The following is a 19,456-nucleotide window of genomic DNA, read 5'->3' as shown; positions in this document are numbered from 1 at the left end:
CAGGCAGTACCTCCAGAACAAAATACTGATGAACAAAAACACATAAAACCTACTGCTTTGCCAAAGATTGGAGATGTCAAATCCCTAAAGAAAGAGGAACATGGAGGCTGGGTAATGACTTCATTCAAAGATTGGAGATGTCAAATCCCTAAAGAAAGAGGAACATGGAGGCTGGGTAATGACTTCATTCAAAGATTGGAGATGTCAAATCCCTAAAGAAAGACGAACATGGAGGCTGGGTAATGACTTCATTCAAAGATTGGAGATGTCAAATCCCTAAAGAAAGAGGAACATGGAGGCTGGGTAATGACTTCATTCAAAGATTGGAGATGTCAAATCCCTAAAGAAAGAGGAACATGGAGGCTGGGTAATGACTTCATTCAAAGATTGGAGATGTCAAATCCCTAAAGAAAGAGGAACATGGAGGCTGGATAACGACTTCATTCAAAGATTGGAGATGTCAAATCCCTAAAGAAAGACGAACATGGAGGCTGGGTAATGACTTCATTCAATATCCATTGTTGTTGAAAAATTCCTAATTGGGGGGGGGGATCGGACATTCCCTTTAAGGAGTTGCGAATTCATCCCTTCAATGCAAAACACACTGGAACTTACTGGTTGCAATATACCACACAATAAACTTGGACCACTCTCAATGTGTTTCAGCTTTCATTTCTGAAACAAAAACCCATTATTATTGCCACGACCATGACCAAAACCACTGATACCACATAGTCCACAGACTACTCCAGGATCCGCAAACAGACTTGTGTTTACTCGTTTCAAAAAGACTACTGTTGAAAATGTTCAAATAATCAATGTTGACTGTGCTTATTAATGTTGATAGTTGGAATAATATGCTAGAAATGTATTGTTTAAACGACATTAGGTCTAATTCGAAAGTTATCCAGGGTGCCGTTTCCCAAAAGTAACTCGACCATCGTAACAGCAACGTGTCAAATCTGATGTGTTTCCCAAACACCGTCGTTAGTCAAGTAGCTCATGAATAGCATTGTGGGTTCACGAGCGGTCTGGGGTAATTGCGAGGAGACTTTGTGAGCACACAAGGGCTGCGGAGCACCACTTGAAGTGTGTGTGTTGAGGGCATCAAACATATACATTCTGGTTTAAGTTTAATAATTCTTGCTTTGAACAGTATATCGCGTTGCTTTGTGTTGAATTTATTGCATTTATAACAAATAAAAAGGGTAATTTTATTAAGAATAAAAAAAGACCAGTATTTAATTGTATCGTTTTGAAGCCAGGTTACCTTCAATTGCAATGTGTAAAATAAAGACGCATTATATGAGGGCAGAAGTACAAAGTTTAGTAATACAAAGTGTACATAAGATCATGATTTAAATGGAAATTGAAATGATATCTGGAAGATGCTGTTATCACAATACATAATGGTTACTCCCCATGACCCTGTAAAGGATTAAGCGGTTATGGAAATGGTTACTTGGATATACTGAACGGAGACATCACCACCAGGGGCCATAAGAAAAAACAAACTATTATTATTATTGCGCTGTAAGCCTAACCTACCTGCATTCTATATCTGGGATGGATTGAACTTATTATTACCAGTATTAGACCTATTATTATTTCATTACTTATCTTTATTAATAGACAACATTGATCTATATTTATAAACAAAAGTGCTAGTAGTTTATATCTTTAATTTACTTATTTGTATATAGAGCTTGTTTTTACTGTACCGTCAGTTCAGGGGAGTCCAGATGAGAAGAGAAAGATTGAGTTTGGCACGGTTGTTTTGTATCCCTTTTCACTGTAATAAACCCTCCATGCTTGATTCAAGTGGCCTGTTCGCATTTATATAACCCATGCCTGGCTGTCTAATCTTTTTAAACCCTTACAATATTACAGTATATTAACAATACAAATTTTTATTTCTGCTTGTTCATTTTCCAAAGTTTCCTCGTCTATATAATCGCCAGGTCTCAAATAAATTGGCAGTCTCCAATAGGCGCTGGTCTGTAACCACACTTTTATTAAGGGTTCGTTTCTCAACACAAAAAGTTCTTCAGAGTCAATAATGGTTACTGTTTTATTTTTAAATAATCATATTGCATACAAAATCGACAGCCGGGTCTCCTTTCTATGTATGCTAACTGAATTCCAGAATGGGGTAATTGGTTCCTGCGTTTTATAGTAATCCCAGAAGAATGGTATTTAAGGACAACACGTCCTACCTAGGCTCAGTGGAATGGTGTTAGTCCTGAATCAGCGACAGCTCGCAAGCTTATAGTAGATGGGCAGTGTTAGCGATCTGCTCTCTGTTGTGTCTCAGTCCAAAGAGAGCGACTTCCTCCTCGCAGGCAGCTAAATGCTTTTAGAATTTCTCCCCCAGGGCGGGGCTTGCTAGCGAGCCCTCGCAAAGACTGGTCAATAGGGTGTGCCTATTACTGACGTGATCTACCCCCAATAACAGGAAATAATAAACTGCGTTACAACTCCCCTCCGCTAAGGTGGCTGTGCACAGTTACTCTAAGAATACAGTTACATCAAGTGACCTTGGCTGTCCACAAAACATTACATAACATTCTGAACGCTAAATATTAATAACATAAAATCTAAATATGTGACACACAAATAACTGAACAGTTTGTAGTGTCCCTTGTAGACAGGTTATCCTTTCATTGTTTTCTCCTTATGGTGCTGTCATGCTAATGCACAGGAAACTTCAGGCTGCAATTTTTTTTCAAGAACCCACGGCAAGGGCCCTATGGACCGGTTTGGCCCGGTTCCGCAGGTTGTAGGGTCTTCCCTGAATCCTTTTGGGGCTGCGCATCTTCGGTTCACCCTCCTTCAGTTTCTGAGTTGTTACATCAGAGGAACGTGTCTCTTCTCCAGCCAGTTTTCTGTGATTGAATGGTCGCAAGTTGTGTACAGGTTGAACTCCCAGATTGTTACCCGAGACAGGATCACAAAGTTCGTAGTTGAGTGGCGAAATAGCCTTTACAATGTTGTAGGGTCCAACCCACTTTTGAGACAGTTTTGCAGAGAATCGTTGTTCCTTTGAAGAGACGGGGTGTGCACGAAGAAGAACCTGATCTCCATCATTGAACTTTACATGTCTGCGCTTCCCGTCATAATACTTTTGCTGCTTTTGTTGAGCTTTTGCAATGTTATCTCTGGCTGTTTCATAATATCGATGTAGTTTTTCATAGAGAGCTTCTTGATACTCTCCTAGATCTTCTTCAACTGGGTCTTTGTTAGTGGCCAATGAACGATCAATTGGGAGAGCTATCTCTCGTCCAAGATTGAGCTGTGCTGGGCTATAGCCAGTGGTGTCTTGTACTGCTGTACGAATAGCAAGACCAAACTTTGCGAGGTCCTCATCCCATCTGGACTGATCTTGGTGGACATACGACTGAAGAATGATCTTGATTGTGCGGTTCATTCGCTCTGTCCAATTGGCCTGAGGATGGTAAGGAGAAGTATACTGAGGTTTTATTCCCCATCTTAGGCAAGCTTCCTTCCATTCCTTGGACGCAAACTGAGGCCCATTATCAGATAAGATAATTGCCGGTATACCCCAGCGACAGAACACTTCGTTTTCCAGCTTAACCAAGATTTTCTTTGTTGTAGCACGACGCATGGGAAATAATTCCACCCACTTAGTAAACTGATCCACAGCAACCAGAAGATACTCATTTCCACTAGAGCTCTTTGGCAGCGGTCCCATGAGGTCAACAGCTATCTTATACCAGGGTTCGACAGGCTTCTGAGGTACCATCAAACCTACTGGTTTCTGGTTGTCTGGCTTGACCTTTGGCAGATGTCACAACTTCTGACATAGTTTGCAACATCTCGCACCATGCCTCTCCAAAAGTACCGCTGCTGAAGACGATTTAACGTCTTGTGGAACCCCAAATGTGCAGCTGTCTCACAGTCATGAAATAACTTAAGCACTTCCTGCTTGAGAGAATGAGGAATTACCATCTTCCAATCCTCTTCTGATTCTGTGCGGTAAGGATCCCCATCCATTCGATAGAGGACATCATCTACAAGTGCATAATTTCGGTGAGTACCTCTGATTCTTGCTGCTTGCTCTTTGCAGGGGGGAACAGTTCCATGACTGAGGTACTCAATGATAGGCAACAGGTACCCATCCTTCTTTTGCTCCTCTTGAACAATATCTCGGCTTAAAAGGCGTGGAGGGTTCCCCTCCACTACGGTAGAGACAAGGACTGTTATGGCTTCTTCCGGTGGGAGCTGCAATTCAGGCAGCATCTTGTCATCTAGAGAACTATAATCAGAGCTGTCTTCCAGTACAGTGTTCCGAGACAGGGCATCTGATGCTTGATTTGAAGTTCCTGCACAGTGCTGCACTTCAAAATCAAATTCCTGAAGCTGTAAAGACCATCGTGCTAATTTACTGCTGGTATCTTTCATACTGGCTAGCCACTTCAGTGCACTGTTATCAGTGACTAGTGTAAAGCGACGTCCATCAAGGAAAGGACGAAACTTCTTTACAGCCCATACCACCGCTAGGCACTCCCTTTCAGTGGCATGGTAACACCGCTCTGTAGCATTGAGTGTCTTGCTTGCATACGTAATGATGCACTTTCTCTCCCCTTCCATCTGATAAAGGATTGCTCCTAGTCCTACACTACTGGCATCAGTTTGAAGGACAAAAGGCTTATGGAAGTTTGGATAGCTCAAATGCACAGCACTCTGTAGCTCTTCTTTAAGATGCTGGAAGGCTGCTTCTGCTTCTGTACTCCACTTCCAAGAGGTATTTTTCTTTAACAGTCTTGTCAGTGGCTCAGCAATGTCAGAGAGTCTCTCGATAAATCCTCCATACCAGTTACACATGCCCAAGTACTGTCGAATATGTTCTGGTTTGCTTGGTCTGGGATACTGATTCATTGCTTCCAACATTTTTGAGTCAGGGGCTACACCTTTGTCAGAAATAATGTGTCCTAGATATTTGAGTTCTTTCTGACCGAACACGCATTTCTCAAGCTTGCAGGTGAGTCCATGATCCTTGAGTCGCTGCAATACTTCAGTTAGATCTTGGAGATGCCGTTCCCAGCTTGACGAGAAGATGACAATGTCATCAAGATAAGCAAAGCAATTGCGATGGACTAGTCCCCGAAGTACCTCATTCATAAGCCTCTGGAACGTGGCTGGAGCATTCTTTAGCCCGAAAGGCATGACTTTGAACTGGTACAGTCCCATGTGTGTAATGAAAGCGGTCGCTTCCCGACTGTCTTGTGACATAGCTATCTGCCAATATCCACAGCGTAAGTCTAGAGTGCTGAAGTAGACTGCCCCATGAAGACTGTCAAGGACCTCCCGCATGTTCACCATAGGAAAGGCATCTGTTTGGGTTGCCTGATTAAGTCTCCTGTAGTCTACGCAGAAGCGATCACTGCCATCTTTCTTTTTAACGATGACTACAGGAGATGCCCAGGGTGACTTAGAGGGCTCAACCACACCTAACTTCAGCATTTCTTCAACTTGCTGCTGGATGGACATTCGCTTCTCTGGGCTGTATGGATAAGGTCTCTGCCGACAGGGTGGGGATCCATTTGTTGTAATATGGTGTTGAACAGTGTCACTTCTGCCCATATGGTCCCCTAAAACTTCTGAGAACCGTTGCAGTACATCCTGTAGCTGACTGTGCTTTTCCTTGGAGGATGAGCCTGTTGTGCTACTATTTTGCAAGGAGGTGGTTCCTTCCACTTCCAGAATTGGAGAATCACCCGCTGCCACAAGCACTGGAAGTTCTTGTGTCGTCTTGGTAGGTGGGATAGGCACCCCTTTGGCTGAGCTAGAATACCACACCTTCATGTGCTGGAGGTCTATTAACAATCCAGTTTCACGAATTAAGTCAACTCCAATGATCAGCTCTGTTGTGAGATCATCCATCACTAAAACCGTTCCCTCCCATAACCTTCCTACCATCTTCAGTCGAACCTTCAACAACCCCAAGGGTGAGCACTTGATGTCGGTAGCCAAGGTGACATCGTTCCCTTCCCACGCTGACAACATGTGGGGTGGCATGGAAAGTTTCCGCATTAGTTCACTGGACATCAAACATTTGGTCGCTCCAGAATCAACCAATGCCTGAGTCTTGTGGCCACCTACTTCTACCTCAAGGAGAGGCAGGCCTCCATATCTTGACCAAGCAGAGAGATTGGTGCCTTCGAATGAGTGCATGATTTCATGGACGTTTTGATCGTTGCTTGAGTGCTCAGATGTGTGCTGTAGGTCTTGGTGGGCAGAATACATTGCTGCCACGCCTTCTGCAGGAGCATGCTGTTCTAATAGGAAGGCCCCAGCTCCTGCTTCACGGCCTCCCCTCTGACGTTTCCCTGGTCCAGATGGTTGTCTGTGCCTGTAGAGATACCAGTAACAGCAGCAGTTACTTTATCAGGTGGGGTACGCTGGGACTTCCTCGGGCAGTTCCTCTGATAGTGTCCAAATTTATTGCATGACCTACACTGAACATCCATGCTGGACTGAGACTTTTCAGAGTAATATTTTTTTTGTTGGCCTTTCCCTTCAGGGGATTCCTGTCTGTCACTGGTGTTAGTAGTTTTGAATGCAAGGGGTTTTGACAAGGAGTTTTGCTGCCGTTTATACTCTCTCTCCTCCTTCAGGTCTTGTTGTAAGGTCTTGCCCCTCTGCACTAGCTGTTCAAGGGTGTTCAGTTCCATTGACCGCATTAAAACTTTGAGATCAGGATGCAGGAGACCAATAATATATTGAGTCACTTGCTCCTCAGAGCATTGTGGGTATATCTGAGAATGTAGTTCGTACTTTCTCCAGACAAATGCTTCTAGTGGCTCATCAGCGTGCTGGCGGACCTCCAGGTCCCTTTGTGTCTGTTCTCTGCTCATGAGACCTTCATGGTAGGTCAGAAACGCCTTCTTAAATTGTTCCCAGCTGCCGTTTATAACGCCACCATTGCTGTGCACTCCCTTTAAAATGGAAATCAGTCTGCATTAGCCACTGGTTCTCTGGAATACACTGTGCTTGGAAGTATCGTTCTAAAAGAGCAACAAACTCACGAGGTTTGGGGCCTCCCTTACTGCCATATTCAGGGGGCTGCATAACAGATGGAGGACGAAGCCATGGTGCAGGGCTTGCGCACCATGATGTGGATAGTGAAGACCTTTCATGTGATGGAGGTAAAGGGGTGCTGAATTGGAGCTCAGAAACTCTGGGGTTTAGTGCAGGAGAATCAGCTACAGCATTCTCAGTCTGAGACATTGTGGTCTGGGTGTGTCGTTTAGGCATGTCACCCCCACAAGCCATGGTCTCTTGAATGTGTCGGACCTCTAGGCGAAGGCTTCTCAGGTCCCCAATCACAGCAGAGTCAACCTTGCTTTGCAGGTTCTCTACCTTCTGGTTCAAAGCATCTACGTCCTGCTGTGTTCCCTGAAGACCTTTTTGCATGTAGCCTACGTCCGCTTGCATATTCTCCAAAGCAACATCATGCTTGGAAATAACACATTCACAAGATGCCATTTGGGCCATAAGATCATCTGTAGTCTTCCCAATGTCACTAACTTCTCTTCTAAGCACGTTTTGGAGGTCATTAAGGCCATTGGTAACCTTATGGAGATCGTTTTGCACTGACCCTAAATTCTTATTTATTTGTTGATTTTGGTTCTCCATTCTATCCAAAATACATTGCAGCATATCTTTGAAAAAAGAACAATTTGGTTCGTTTTCTTCATTGTAAGTATGCTTTTGCCCCTTTAAATTCGCAAGGGGGTCGGCTTCTCGTGCCTCATCTAACATTGCCAGTTCCAACTCAGCTGCTTTGCTTTCAATGACTTTGGGATTAGCTTGACAAGTAGTTGCTATACTGCCACCACCAGAGGTCGCTGCAGGCAGCAATTCCACTGTTCGCACACTAGCAACGTTTTCCATGGCTGAACCGGACGTATTCATGTCAGTTGAAATACAGGAAGTGTTTACTTCACAACACACGGTAAGAATTGGTTATTTTCTTATTTTTAACCAGCGGTTTTGTCCAGTGAAGCAAGCAAAGTTAGTTTTAATGAACAAACAAATGTATTTTTATATTATTTTCTTTTCTTGCTTCTCGCTTTTATTTTCTCAGATCGCTATTAAACGCAGGCCCCTCGTTTGGGCGCCAGTTGTAACCACACTTTTATTAAGGGTTCGTTTCTCAACACAAAAAGTTCTTCAGAGTCAATAATGGTTACTGTTTTATTTTTAAATAATCATATTGCATACAAAATCGACAGCCGGGTCTCCTTTCTATGTATGCTAACTGAATTCCAGAATGGGGTAATTGGTTCCTGCGTTTTATAGTAATCCCAGAAGAATGGTATTTAAGGACAACACGTCCTACCTAGGCTCAGTGGAATGGTGTTAGTCCCGAATCAGCGACAGCTCGCAAGCTTATAGTAGATGGGCAGTGTTAGCGATCTGCTCTCTGTTGTGTCTCAGTCCAAAGAGAGCGACTTCCTCCTCGCAGGCAGCTAAATGCTTTTAGAATTTCTCCCCCAGGGCGGGGCTTGCTAGCGAGCCCTCGCAAAGACTGGTCAATAGGGTGTGCCTATTACTGACGTGATCTACCCCCAATAACAGGAAATAATAAACTGCGTTACAGGTCTGCTTGTGAGTTTTGTAAATAAATGCCTGGCCGTTTAATAGAAGTTTCACGGTATGTGTTAATGTCCATTTAACTGCTGTTAAATACTTTTGTACATGTCCGGCTACAGAGATTAGCACTGTCTCTCAGAGCCGGCCTTAGGGCAAGGCAAGCAAGGTGACCGCCTAGGAGGGCCCCACCCTAAAATTGTGTATATGATGTCTTGAAATGAATCCCGATTCAGACTCTTCACAATAATCACCTCCAAAATATATTGATTTCTGCTGACCAATTTACTGTATGCACAGACTGATAAAGTGGATGTATTTCCTCATGTGTGTACTTGTTCTGCCATAACGCCATAACGGCCCTTTTATTGAAGGATGGGTCCTGATCATGACATGCTTTTATTAATTAGTAAAAAAAAATACTTTAAAAAAAAAAAAAAAAAACTCAAGCAAAAAAGTAAACCTACAAAAAGGACCCTTCAGTACGGCATTCACACAGCAATATTACAGGCTCAGCTGCAATTTGGCAGCATACCTCCATTTACATAGAAGGCAGATCATGCAGTGTTAAAACATGCTGCCGGTGTGTCACACTTCAAAAGAATATACTGTATGCTGCACACATTAAATAGGGATTCGTTTTTTAAAAAACAAAAACATTCTGTTCTTCAAATCTGCAAGAGCACAAAACATAAAGTCTACCGGTAACTCACATTTCAGTATGTTGCTTAGACAAGTTAAACTGATAGTTTGTTTCAAACTTTTTGTGCCAAGTAATCATACACATAAAACAGTAGGCTACAGTATTTTAATTAAAGAATAAACCATTTTAGCCAGAACTCTAACTTATTCTAATAAATTAAACTTTGTTTTATAATATAAAGCAGAAATGCTGTTAACATATGGTATTTTTAACAGTATTTGTGTTTTTATCATTTATATTCTGAGGTGAAATTAAATATTTAAGCTATTTATTACCCAACCTGTGACATAAAATATACAATATTGTAGCCTACGCTGGTCAGACAGTTGGTTTCGAACTTCAGCCCCGTGTCATCAGCTGCAGATGTGGGCAGGACCAGATTTCAGAACACGAAAAAATAAGGGGAGTTTTAGGACTGTACCAGTAACATCTATTACACACATTATAGGGTGTTACATACTGTCCTATATAAAATGTGGTGTCTGTTCACACTGAGAAAAATCTGCTTCACATCGGCACTGTGCCTCCACTGAACCACCTTGAGAGTGTCGCTGCATTTACCAGCATTTCCCATTGACACTGAAAGTGATTCCGCATCAGTGCCGCCACAGACACGGTGATTTGCTTCAGTGTAGACAAGTATGCGAAATGAACCTGGATGCTAATGTGGAGCCCTGCTATCTGTTCTCAGCCTCTCAGTCACATTGTGGCCATCACTCAGTGTAGAATGACAATGTCACAGCTAGTCAGTCACTCACCTGCTGGACTGCACTCTGAATGTGAGCTCTCGTCGTCCTGTCCACCTCCTTGCGTGCTGTTGGGAGAGCCTTCCTCTCCAGAGCCTTGCTTTCTCACATAGATTCTCTCCAGCACCACGCTACACTCCCGCAGGTGTACCGGACCCAGCTCAGTGGGGGCTGCTTTCAAGTCTTCGGATTCTTCCTTCCCTGGTTTCAAGAGTACCTCCTCTTTCAGGGGCTCCAGTTTAATACGCACCATTTCCAGCACCTCTTCTTTCATAGGAACTGGTTCTTCTGTCTGGGAGATCTCCAGTTCGTTGCGCTCAGCTTTAATTCCAGACACCACTGGCTTGATGCTGTCACAGGGCGTCTCACAGAGCTCCTGTTTAATGGGGAGGGAAGCCAGTCCAGTGAACTCCAGTCTAATGGGGACCAGTTCAAGTTTAGGGAGCTCCTCTTTAATCGGGACAGATTCCATCTTCACATTGTCCAAGGCATCAAACGTGGTTCTGCTTGGTAACTGTCAGAAAACAAAAGAAAAAAAGATTAAGGGCTGGTTTCATATCTGAATAGCACTAATCACCGTGTTTGTGGCGGCACTGATGCGGAATCACTTTCAGTGTCAATGGGACATGCTGGTAAAATGCAGAGACTCTTTATTCTGTCACTGACCCGTCTCTCGAGGTGGTTCAGTGGCGGCACAGTACCGGTTCTGAAGCAGATGTTTCTCAGTGTAAACTGCAATGCCACAACAGACACTGCATTTTACACAGAACAGTACGTAACACCCTATTATATTTGTAATGGACGTTAATGGTACAGTCCTAAAAAAACATTTTTTTGTGTTTTGAAATAGGGTTCAACCCATCTGCAGCAGGGAGCCGAAGTTCAAAACAAACAAACTGCAGTGTACAAAAATGAGGGTCGATAGAATAAAAGAAGTCATTTTTAAATTACTAAATGATGCTTTAATCATGTCAGACTTTGTGTAGATCAGCTTATTTAAAAAATGGATTGATTTGATCGATTGCTCAAAGTAGGTGTTAATCCCCAGGGATCCTAGAAATCTGTTTATAACAGAATACTGTGGAAAAATGCGCAATTTGCATTTTGGCAGAGAATTTGTATTTTTTACATTTTGTGAAGAATGCAAAGAACATCTATGAACCCCACCAACTGAATGAGTTGTAAATGTTTTAATGTAAGCACCAGTGACACTTCTGCAATGTGCACATCATCACCCTGTTGTGTTTGATCAACCGCTACACCTACACTCTACAAGAAGCCTGGGAAAGTACTGGATGCACTTCATTCATCCCGTGGGGATAAAATAAAATAAGGGTTTTGGAGGTTGCCTGTGCTTTGAAGTTTCGGTTAGGATTGTTAGGATTATGGTGAATTATAAAAAAAAAAAAATCATGTGATGAACGAATAGCAACTGCCCACCAGCATCGAGTATGTGAGACCTCAGCCCCCCTCAGGCAAAGTCAGCATTTTAAAAGGGGGCTCAACCCCCTCTGTGTTTTGAGACATGTCAGGGCATCCCTGCTGATCACAAATGAAAAGAAAAATGGTTTCACATTACTAGCGTGAAATACATTGAAAGCACTTAGATCAAAATACCTATACAGTTTGTATACACAGCAATGCAGTCGAATACGTTTGCCTAGAGATTTATTGGTAGAGAACTTCTGACAGATATATCTTATAGTCAGTCTGACATACATAACCAACCCATAAATAATTCTTTAAAAAAGAAAATCTTATAACTGCTGTGACTACATTTTCACCATTCTGGTTGTGGTCACGTTCATGGGTTCTTTGTTAAAGATCACTTAACTCTGTTATTTTACGGTCAAAACTACAGATATATATCTATAGATAGATCTAGAGCTACAATCAGCAGAGTTCAAGTGAGATTTTGGTCCATCATCTTGGGTGATGATAAGAACACGAGAGAGTACACATAGTTCTATATATGTCTCTGGAGGGGTTCCAGTTTAGTAATACACACCATTTCCAGCACCTCTTCATTCACAGGAAGGGGTTCTTCTGTCTGGGAGATCTCCAATTCATTGCGCTCAGCTTTAATCCCAGACACCTCCGACTTGATGCTGTCAGATGGCATCTCACAGAGCTTCTGTTTAATGGGGAGGGAAGACAGTCCAGAGAACTCCAGTCTAATGGGGACCAGTTCAAGTTTAGGGAGCTCCTCTTTAATCGGGACTGATTCCATCTTTAAACTGTCCACAGTATCAAATGGGGTTCTGCTCGGTAGCTGCCAAAAATAAAAAAAAAGAAAGATTATAAGTCCTGTCAAAGAGGTTTAAGTGGGGGCTCCTGACAGGCACACCCAGTAAAAGCGCTCGCCCGAGTGCAGTGGATTTGTATTTCACTTTCAGACTCCAGAATTTAAGGTGGACTTAAAAATACCAGAATTATTCTGATCTGACTCTTAAGGTGGATTTCACTTTTAAATCGCCACAAAACATGAAGATGTTTAATTTAAATTACTGATTGCGCGTGCGTCTATTCAAAAACACTCCTGCAAATTCGGCGATTTTTCGGTTTAACCCTGAAGCAGAAATCGTGTTAACCATTGACATACACACACAAACACACACACACACACACACACATATTAAACATGGATTACATTGTCAACGTGTAGTTTATACTAACGTTTCAGAAAATGCGCAAACATTTGACTACATGATGTATTCACACACAAACAGGAAACAGGCTGCTCTCGTACAAGCAGTGTTATAAATTATGGGGTTTCCACAAACGATTAGACTCACACTGTGTATTACTTCTAAATGAACACACTTTATTGAAAATCACACATCCGGTACCACGAACTCAGCTCTTCCCAGAATCCCGCTCTCCAACATCTTCCTACCAGACCCCATCTCCCTGTAACAAAGGTTCCCACCGAGTAAGCGCTACAATTCATTGAATCACCAGACTGTTACATTTGCTTAGTTGCAGGTTAGTATTATTACGAAAGCACACAATTACTTTAATTGCTTGTTCTTATATCACTGACCAATATAAATCCAGGATTTTATGAAATTGTTAACAACTCACCCGCTACTAATCTTCAAAACTCAAACCCGCCGCAAATCTTGCGCTTTAAAATGATGCGTCCGGTTCAGTTGAGTTTTTGGAAACGAAGCTTGTTCTGTGGGCAGAATGAATGCTTTGCTTCTGATTGGTTACTTGCGAGTCTAAAATGTTTAATGGAACATTTGATTGGCCAGATTATGTGACAAAAAGCTGGTGGGGAAAGACTGGGAAAAATTTAGGTGAGTCTGACTTTGCGGTTAGAACTACCCACTGAAATGCATAGAATTATATAAAATATTGTATAGAAGAACAGAGGCTGTATCAAACTACCGATATATATATATATATTTTTTTTTTAATTTTGCAAGATTCGTACATATACCATATTTTAATACCAGTGTTTCCAAAGATGGTTTATTCAAGTTTTTCATGGCAATGCAGTGTTGGTGATACAGAATGAGACTTGAGTTTAAAATATGTCTGCCTTGAGCAAGTGCAGGTCTGTGTCCATCCTGACCGAATCATCTGTCGAGCATAAACAAATAACCACTAAACCTACTGCTGCCCCTCGTCAGCGGAGTCCAATGACACATCTAGCCCTTTATCATTCATTACACAATACAACTGAGATCGGCTGTTTTAATAACGGTGTGTGGATTTCATTTCTGCTTCTTTACATGTTTGTTTTCCCTTCAGTATAATGTTTGCTTTTCAGGTTGTGTGTGTGCGTGTGTGTGTCGTTTTATGGCCGTGCATATGCGTTTCTTATTTTTTATTTGTTCTTACCCCGTGGTTAGTTTTGGTGTCGTTTAAATTTGGTATTTAGGCTACTGAAAGAACAATACAGACGATAATCTTGTAAGTTTGTCCGACCACCCGCAATTATCGAAATAAATAAAGTAATATGTAAATATTGGAATGAATAAATAAATACGTATGGGAATAAATACATTTATGTCGATATTTATGTATTTATTCATTCATTCATTCATTCATTTTAAGCAATGCTTATTTTTCTCGTGTAGCACTATTCCGGTATTAGTTACTATGAAACATACTAAACCACCACAGCTTTTCGCTTACGGCCATACCACCTTGAGAACGCCCGATCTCGTCTGATCTCGAAAACTAAGCAAGGTTGGGCCTGGTTAGTACTTGGATGGGAGACCCCCTGGGAATACCAGGTGCTGTAAGCTTTTCTACCTACAGCTTGAAAGGGGGCGCTATTTCCCCACATATTTCGAATAATATTCTCACACTTGCTCCAACTAGAAAAAAAAATTACATTTTATTTTAACATTTAACATGAAACTTTTAACATAAGTAAATGATATGAACTCAATCCATCCTGCCCTTTTCCCATGTGTGTGTGTGTTCGAGTTTGTTAAAACATAAAAAATTACATTATTTTTCAGTTTGATAAATAGACATTGCTGTGGAATTACGTGATTTCAAAGACATTGAGATTCAATGTATTATCAGTATATCAGCCTATATATGTACAGTAAAATGGTACATGGATATGTAAATATGTTTTTCTATTTTCTAGCTGCCATGAAAACTTACTGGTGTTCCTTAAAAAGAAAAAGCAACAAATCCAACATTTGGAACAGATGGCAGCTTGAGGAGAGAAGAAGAAAGTCAAAAAGAAATATAAGTGGTTTTACTATATGGTTGCAATTAAGGACAAATATTTTAACACATTGAAATGGTCTTTGTTTTTGTTAACTTTTTCTTAACTCAAATTTTGAAAGATAAAAGTCAAACCATGAGGTAAAATATTACGAATTAACAAATTGTCTTAAGAATTGTATAATTGTTGATGTAGACCTGACTTGGAACCTTAAAAGTTTTGCTGAATGTATCGGACACTACTTCAAATATTCCACATTTTATTGGACAGGATTAAGCAATATTAAAATGTCAGATGCATGGAGAGGTGTCATTCAATAGTTGAAATGCTTTGTCAAAGAAAATGTCAAAATGAAATTTGTTTATTGCTAATTTTTCCAGAAACTACAATGTCGTCTCCAAGTCCTGTCAACAGCTGAGAACAGTAGTTAGGCCCAGGCGATGGGCATCACCAGCATTTAAAGAGGTGAAGAAACACCTTGATTTACAATCCAGGGTGAGAAGCCCACAGGCAAAACCCCCCAAAAATGGGGTCATACTTAATTAGAGAGCATCCTGAATTTGAATCAGCCTGGATTACTCGGGAGAACTGAGCAGTATTCACTCAAATATGTCATGATAACAAAAAACTCCAAGTCCCATAAGCAAGTTGATAACTCCTCAGCTCCAAGCTAGTGCCACTGGAAGCAAACTCTGTCACTTGTTTGTCTAGATCTAACTCCGGACAATGCAAAATTGAAGAAACATGGCAGTTTGATTACAACATAATTTATCATTTTTTGTTGACCCTTGCAAGGTCATAGGTCGAAGGAGAAATAAAAAAAAAATAACAACCATAGTTTCTGCACTCAGCATGTCAGAAAAACCCCAGGTAATTTATTCTAGTAAAATCTGCACTGGTTGAGTTGGTATTGAATGCCCCATATATTAACATGGTGTGCACCTCAAATAGATGGAAGATTGGGTGTTTTAGTCTTCTTTTTCTAACTTGGATTATAACTTATAATAATAAAAATGATGTTATCTCAATTTCAGACACATTTTTAAATGAGGAACTCAGAAGTCCCTGAATGAATTTTTATTTTTTATTCAGGATCAGCACATCAGCGTTATTAAAGTCAGTTTATTCTTTATTGTCTTGCCTCCTGTGTCATCCTTGTTACCCACCTGGTCTCCTTCATTCCTTATGTGTGCAGCAGCTCCCTGGCACACATGTCTCAACACTTATGGGCCAGTTCATTCTGAACAGGCAGATTTCTAATGCCCCTCCTAGAGAGCAGGAAAGCACTGAGAGGCTAAACATAAAACTACTGGAAGGATAATCTAACTGTACTGTGAGTCATCCAACCCTATCAAGTCCCACCTGTGTTCACAGCTCAGATCTCATAGAACTGTCTGTGACACTTATTGAAACACAAGTGCAGCGCTTAGAACACATATACAAATAGAACTAATCCACTCTTCTATTAAACTGTGAATTTAGTGTTTGATTGAATCCCTCTCTGGAAACAGGCATCAGTGCCCTGCCAAGCTGCACACACTGCCATCACTCACACTGACCACAAGAGGGAGCCAGAGCACTACTGCTGCCCCATACTGTAACACAGTAATAAAACAATTGAAATAGGCAGCAGCAGTGAGCTCCCAAGTCAGTCCAGTTCTTCCGTTGTTAACACAAGGCTCCTCACACCCAGTAATCTAAACACTCCAGTGTGGTCTGTGTCTGGAGGAAGGAGCTGCTCACTGTGGTGTAGTTTACATGTATGTGTCACGGGTAGGGTGTCCACGGTAACCTGTATGATACCAAGAGATTTTGTCGACTACGCCACCTTGGGTTTGGGAAGGACAAGGACCTTTGTGGCCGAGAGGAAATAGAATTTGCCCCACGCGGCTTGGCAATTTTGAGTGAGTATTTAGGGTGCTGGCCTAAATCTTCTATGACGCTGGTTTGTGGACTGACCACGACCTGCGTTCGGTTACCTGCTGGTGTGCCCTGAGGGCGATGCCTTAGGTCACCCAGTGGAGCTGTGGGGACTGGGACTGTTCGTGTGACAGTCCGAGTCTGGGGAGCTCACCAGCGGCTCGACCTACCCCATGCAGAGGCAAGGGGAGGGAGCAATGCGGCCACCTGACTGGATGTCTCGCGTTCCTGGTGAGATCTTTGCAAAATCTCCTCCACTGCTGTCCCAAACGTATGACCTGGGGATATCGGCGCATCAAGCAGCGCAGCCTTATCCACATCAGGGACCCTGGCTTGAGACAGCCATAGCTGCCTACGAGCCACCACTAAGCTAGCCAGGCTCCAGCCAAGGGCTTGCCCTTGGAGACCGGAGACTTGCAGCCGTGTGCTGGACAGGAGGCGCAGCTCCGTGGCCACAGGCCCGGGGAGTGGGGCTTCACGCAATACACCATCTAAATACGTGGTCAGCACACTAGCTGTATTAGCCAAGTGAGTTGCCTGCGCTTCTGCTGCGTAGGCTCGCTTCAAATGTGTCTCCGTCACCCTGCATTGGGGGTTCGGGCACGCCGGGTCTTTAATAAGACCACCCACTGGCGGGGCCTTAACCAAGGCTGCAATGGTGGAGTCTACCAGGAGGCGAGCGATGCGGCCTGCTTCAGCACACTGAGTCCCGCGGCCGGGTGGTCCCAGGAGGAGTGTGCCTCCTCCAAAAAATCTGGGAAGGCCGGGAACCTCTGGGGGCGGGAAGCCAGCACCTGCGTCCAGAAAACGGACCAGCGTGGTTCTGATGCTGGCGTCCAGGGGAGCTGCAGGAAAGCTGCAGCACGTCCCACGAGTGCCAAAATGGAGCTGGACAGCGGGGTGGTACTGGCTTCTGAGACACTCTCAGAACCAGGCTCTTCCTCGGCAAGGGTCTCACCCACTTGCATCTCCGAGGAGAAAGAAGCCCCGTCACCTGAGGCCGCTATAGACAGCGTGTCCTCCTGTACCAGCTGAGATGACCCTGCCCACCCCTCCTGCACTCCAAAGGAAGAGGGGGGGGGGGTATGGCGACTGGGGCTGCGGGACCTGGACAGGGGAAGAGCTCCAGGACCTGGGTCATCTTGGCCTTGAGATCCATAATGTCCATACAGGGATGAGACCCCGACATAGGCCTGGCCTTGTGCATTAGCACTGAGGCACTGCTTGCACTGCGACGAACACTGGCAAGTGTTAGCATAGTGTATACAACCACTATTGTTGCAGCAAGGATATTAACCTTGTACACCTTGTGCCGAGTACCCTGTTTACACTGGGTACTGCGCAGCACTGTGAGCTATATGCTAGGTTGACCTGTGCCTACACAATTAGCGCAACGTGCACCACATGCACTGCTTGCACTGTGCATCCCAGGCACCGTATCTACGTGAACTGTGTACCGTGTGTAATCACACTAGAGTGGTAGAGGTATCAGCACGCGTGCACATGTGTTCTGTGTGATCCGAGCACTGCACACTCCGAGTACTGAGGGCACTAAGTGCACCGCGTATCGTGCAGCGTTGTTGTGCACTACCACTGAGGCGCTGGGCACCATGTGTCGCTTATATTAAGCACCTGTGCCCCGAGATAATAACATCACGGGCTATGCGTGCGCCGCGGTACCGCAGCACCAGGGAGGCCGCTACGCTATGTGCCGACCCTAACCGCGTGGTCAACACACACACCTGGTCAGCGCAGAGCGTGTACCGGGGGGGACGCAGGGCCGAAGCCGCGGTTGGCGAGTATAAGCAGACAATAAACACGGTGAAAAATAGTACACTGTTTGTTTACAGCATTGCAAACACCTTGCTGCCTAAAGAGCACACACACCACAAACAATACATTCAAAGTAATACCAATAAATATGACACACAAATAACATTAGTTTAAAATATTATTATTCAACATATACATCATTCAATAATAATAATAATAATAATAATAATAATAATAATAATAATAATAATAATAATAATAATAGGCTTGTAATCAATAAACTGCATTTCTATTATTACTTTGGAAGAGAATTCAATTGCTGAATATTTGTAGGAAGACACACAGAAAACAACAAGACACAGCAATTATTTGACACATGAAGGGAAGCAGGGATTCAGGATTTAACTGTGGAAAATTAGCAGAGAACAGAGCATACAGTGAAATAATGAAGTGCTTTCGAGAAACTCATCAATATAATGAGATCTGATTTGGACAAAGCAATTCCACACTCAGTGCAGTAATGAAGTGAACCTTTATACGCTTTGGATTCCAAACTAATCTCAACAGAAGACTTTGCTCTTGTTATTATTAAGTACGATTTCATCAACTCTACTTTACTTGTGTGTGCAGGCTAGCTTTAACCCTACCAGGACACCTGTCCTTGGCTGTAAGAATATGACTATAGTAGCTTATCCACCTGGCTGAAAACCAGAAAATCCAGCACTGTGATGGATTTTTTTCAGCTTTAGCACAAACCAGAGGTATTTACAGATACTGTAAAAAGATCACAGAATGAGTGCAATAAGGAGCCCAGTTAGAAGAAATTGAAAATCAACAAGATGAATAAACCTTGTTTGTTTGTTTATATTCTTTCATTATTTTTCTGTAATGGGGCAAGATTATCACTTTATTCCATCTTTCATTTTCTAATATTATTTAAGGTTGTTGTTTTTTGTTGTTGTTTTGTTTTTTGCTGATAGTAATCCTATACACACATTTACA

The 19,456-nt window shown here is 42.7% G+C and overlaps 1 protein-coding gene and 1 non-coding gene across 5 annotated transcripts; one reads left to right on the top strand and one right to left on the bottom strand.

Moving 5' to 3' along the window:
* Positions 1–9,871: 9,871 nt before the first annotated feature.
* LOC131703295 (uncharacterized) lies at positions 9,872–13,246 on the bottom strand. Of its 4 annotated transcripts, none has more exons than XM_059006430.1 (3): positions 13,150–13,246; positions 12,074–12,337; positions 9,872–10,579 (listed from the first exon to the last, which is right to left on the bottom strand). In XM_059006430.1, exons 2-3 carry the CDS (start codon positions 12,293–12,295, stop codon positions 10,070–10,072), a joined length of 732 nt encoding a protein of 243 aa, XP_058862413.1. In that variant the 5' UTR covers positions 12,296–12,337; positions 13,150–13,246; the 3' UTR covers positions 9,872–10,069. The 4 variants fall into 4 exon arrangements, with proteins under 4 accessions (XP_058862413.1, XP_058862411.1, XP_058862412.1 ...); XM_059006428.1 differs by lacking the exon at positions 13,150–13,246 and adding an exon at positions 12,861–13,043; XM_059006429.1 differs by lacking the exon at positions 13,150–13,246 and adding an exon at positions 12,889–13,043.
* Positions 13,247–14,205: 959 nt separating this feature from the next.
* LOC117968975 (5S ribosomal RNA) lies at positions 14,206–14,324 on the top strand. The gene has a single exon (XR_004662432.2). It is a non-coding gene; the product is annotated as a 5S ribosomal RNA (ribosomal RNA).
* Positions 14,325–19,456: the final 5,132 nt, after the last annotated feature.

Source organism: Acipenser ruthenus, chromosome 32 (genome assembly GCF_902713425.1).
Source record: "Acipenser ruthenus chromosome 32, fAciRut3.2 maternal haplotype, whole genome shotgun sequence".
Classification (NCBI taxonomy): Eukaryota; Metazoa; Chordata; class Actinopteri; order Acipenseriformes; family Acipenseridae; genus Acipenser; species Acipenser ruthenus.
This window is presented reverse-complemented; position numbering and strand designations above follow the sequence as displayed.

Bases quoted from the DNA above. Each gene is read 5' to 3' on its own strand.
- LOC131703295 (XM_059006430.1), bottom strand. From the start codon at position 12,295: ATGGAATCAGTCCCGATTAAAGAGGAGCTCCCTAAACTTGAACTGGTC. The intron at 10,580-12,073 runs GTGTGTATTACT...GTTTTCTGACAG, and splicing joins ATGAAGAGGTGCTGGAAATG to TTACCAAGCAGAACCACGTT.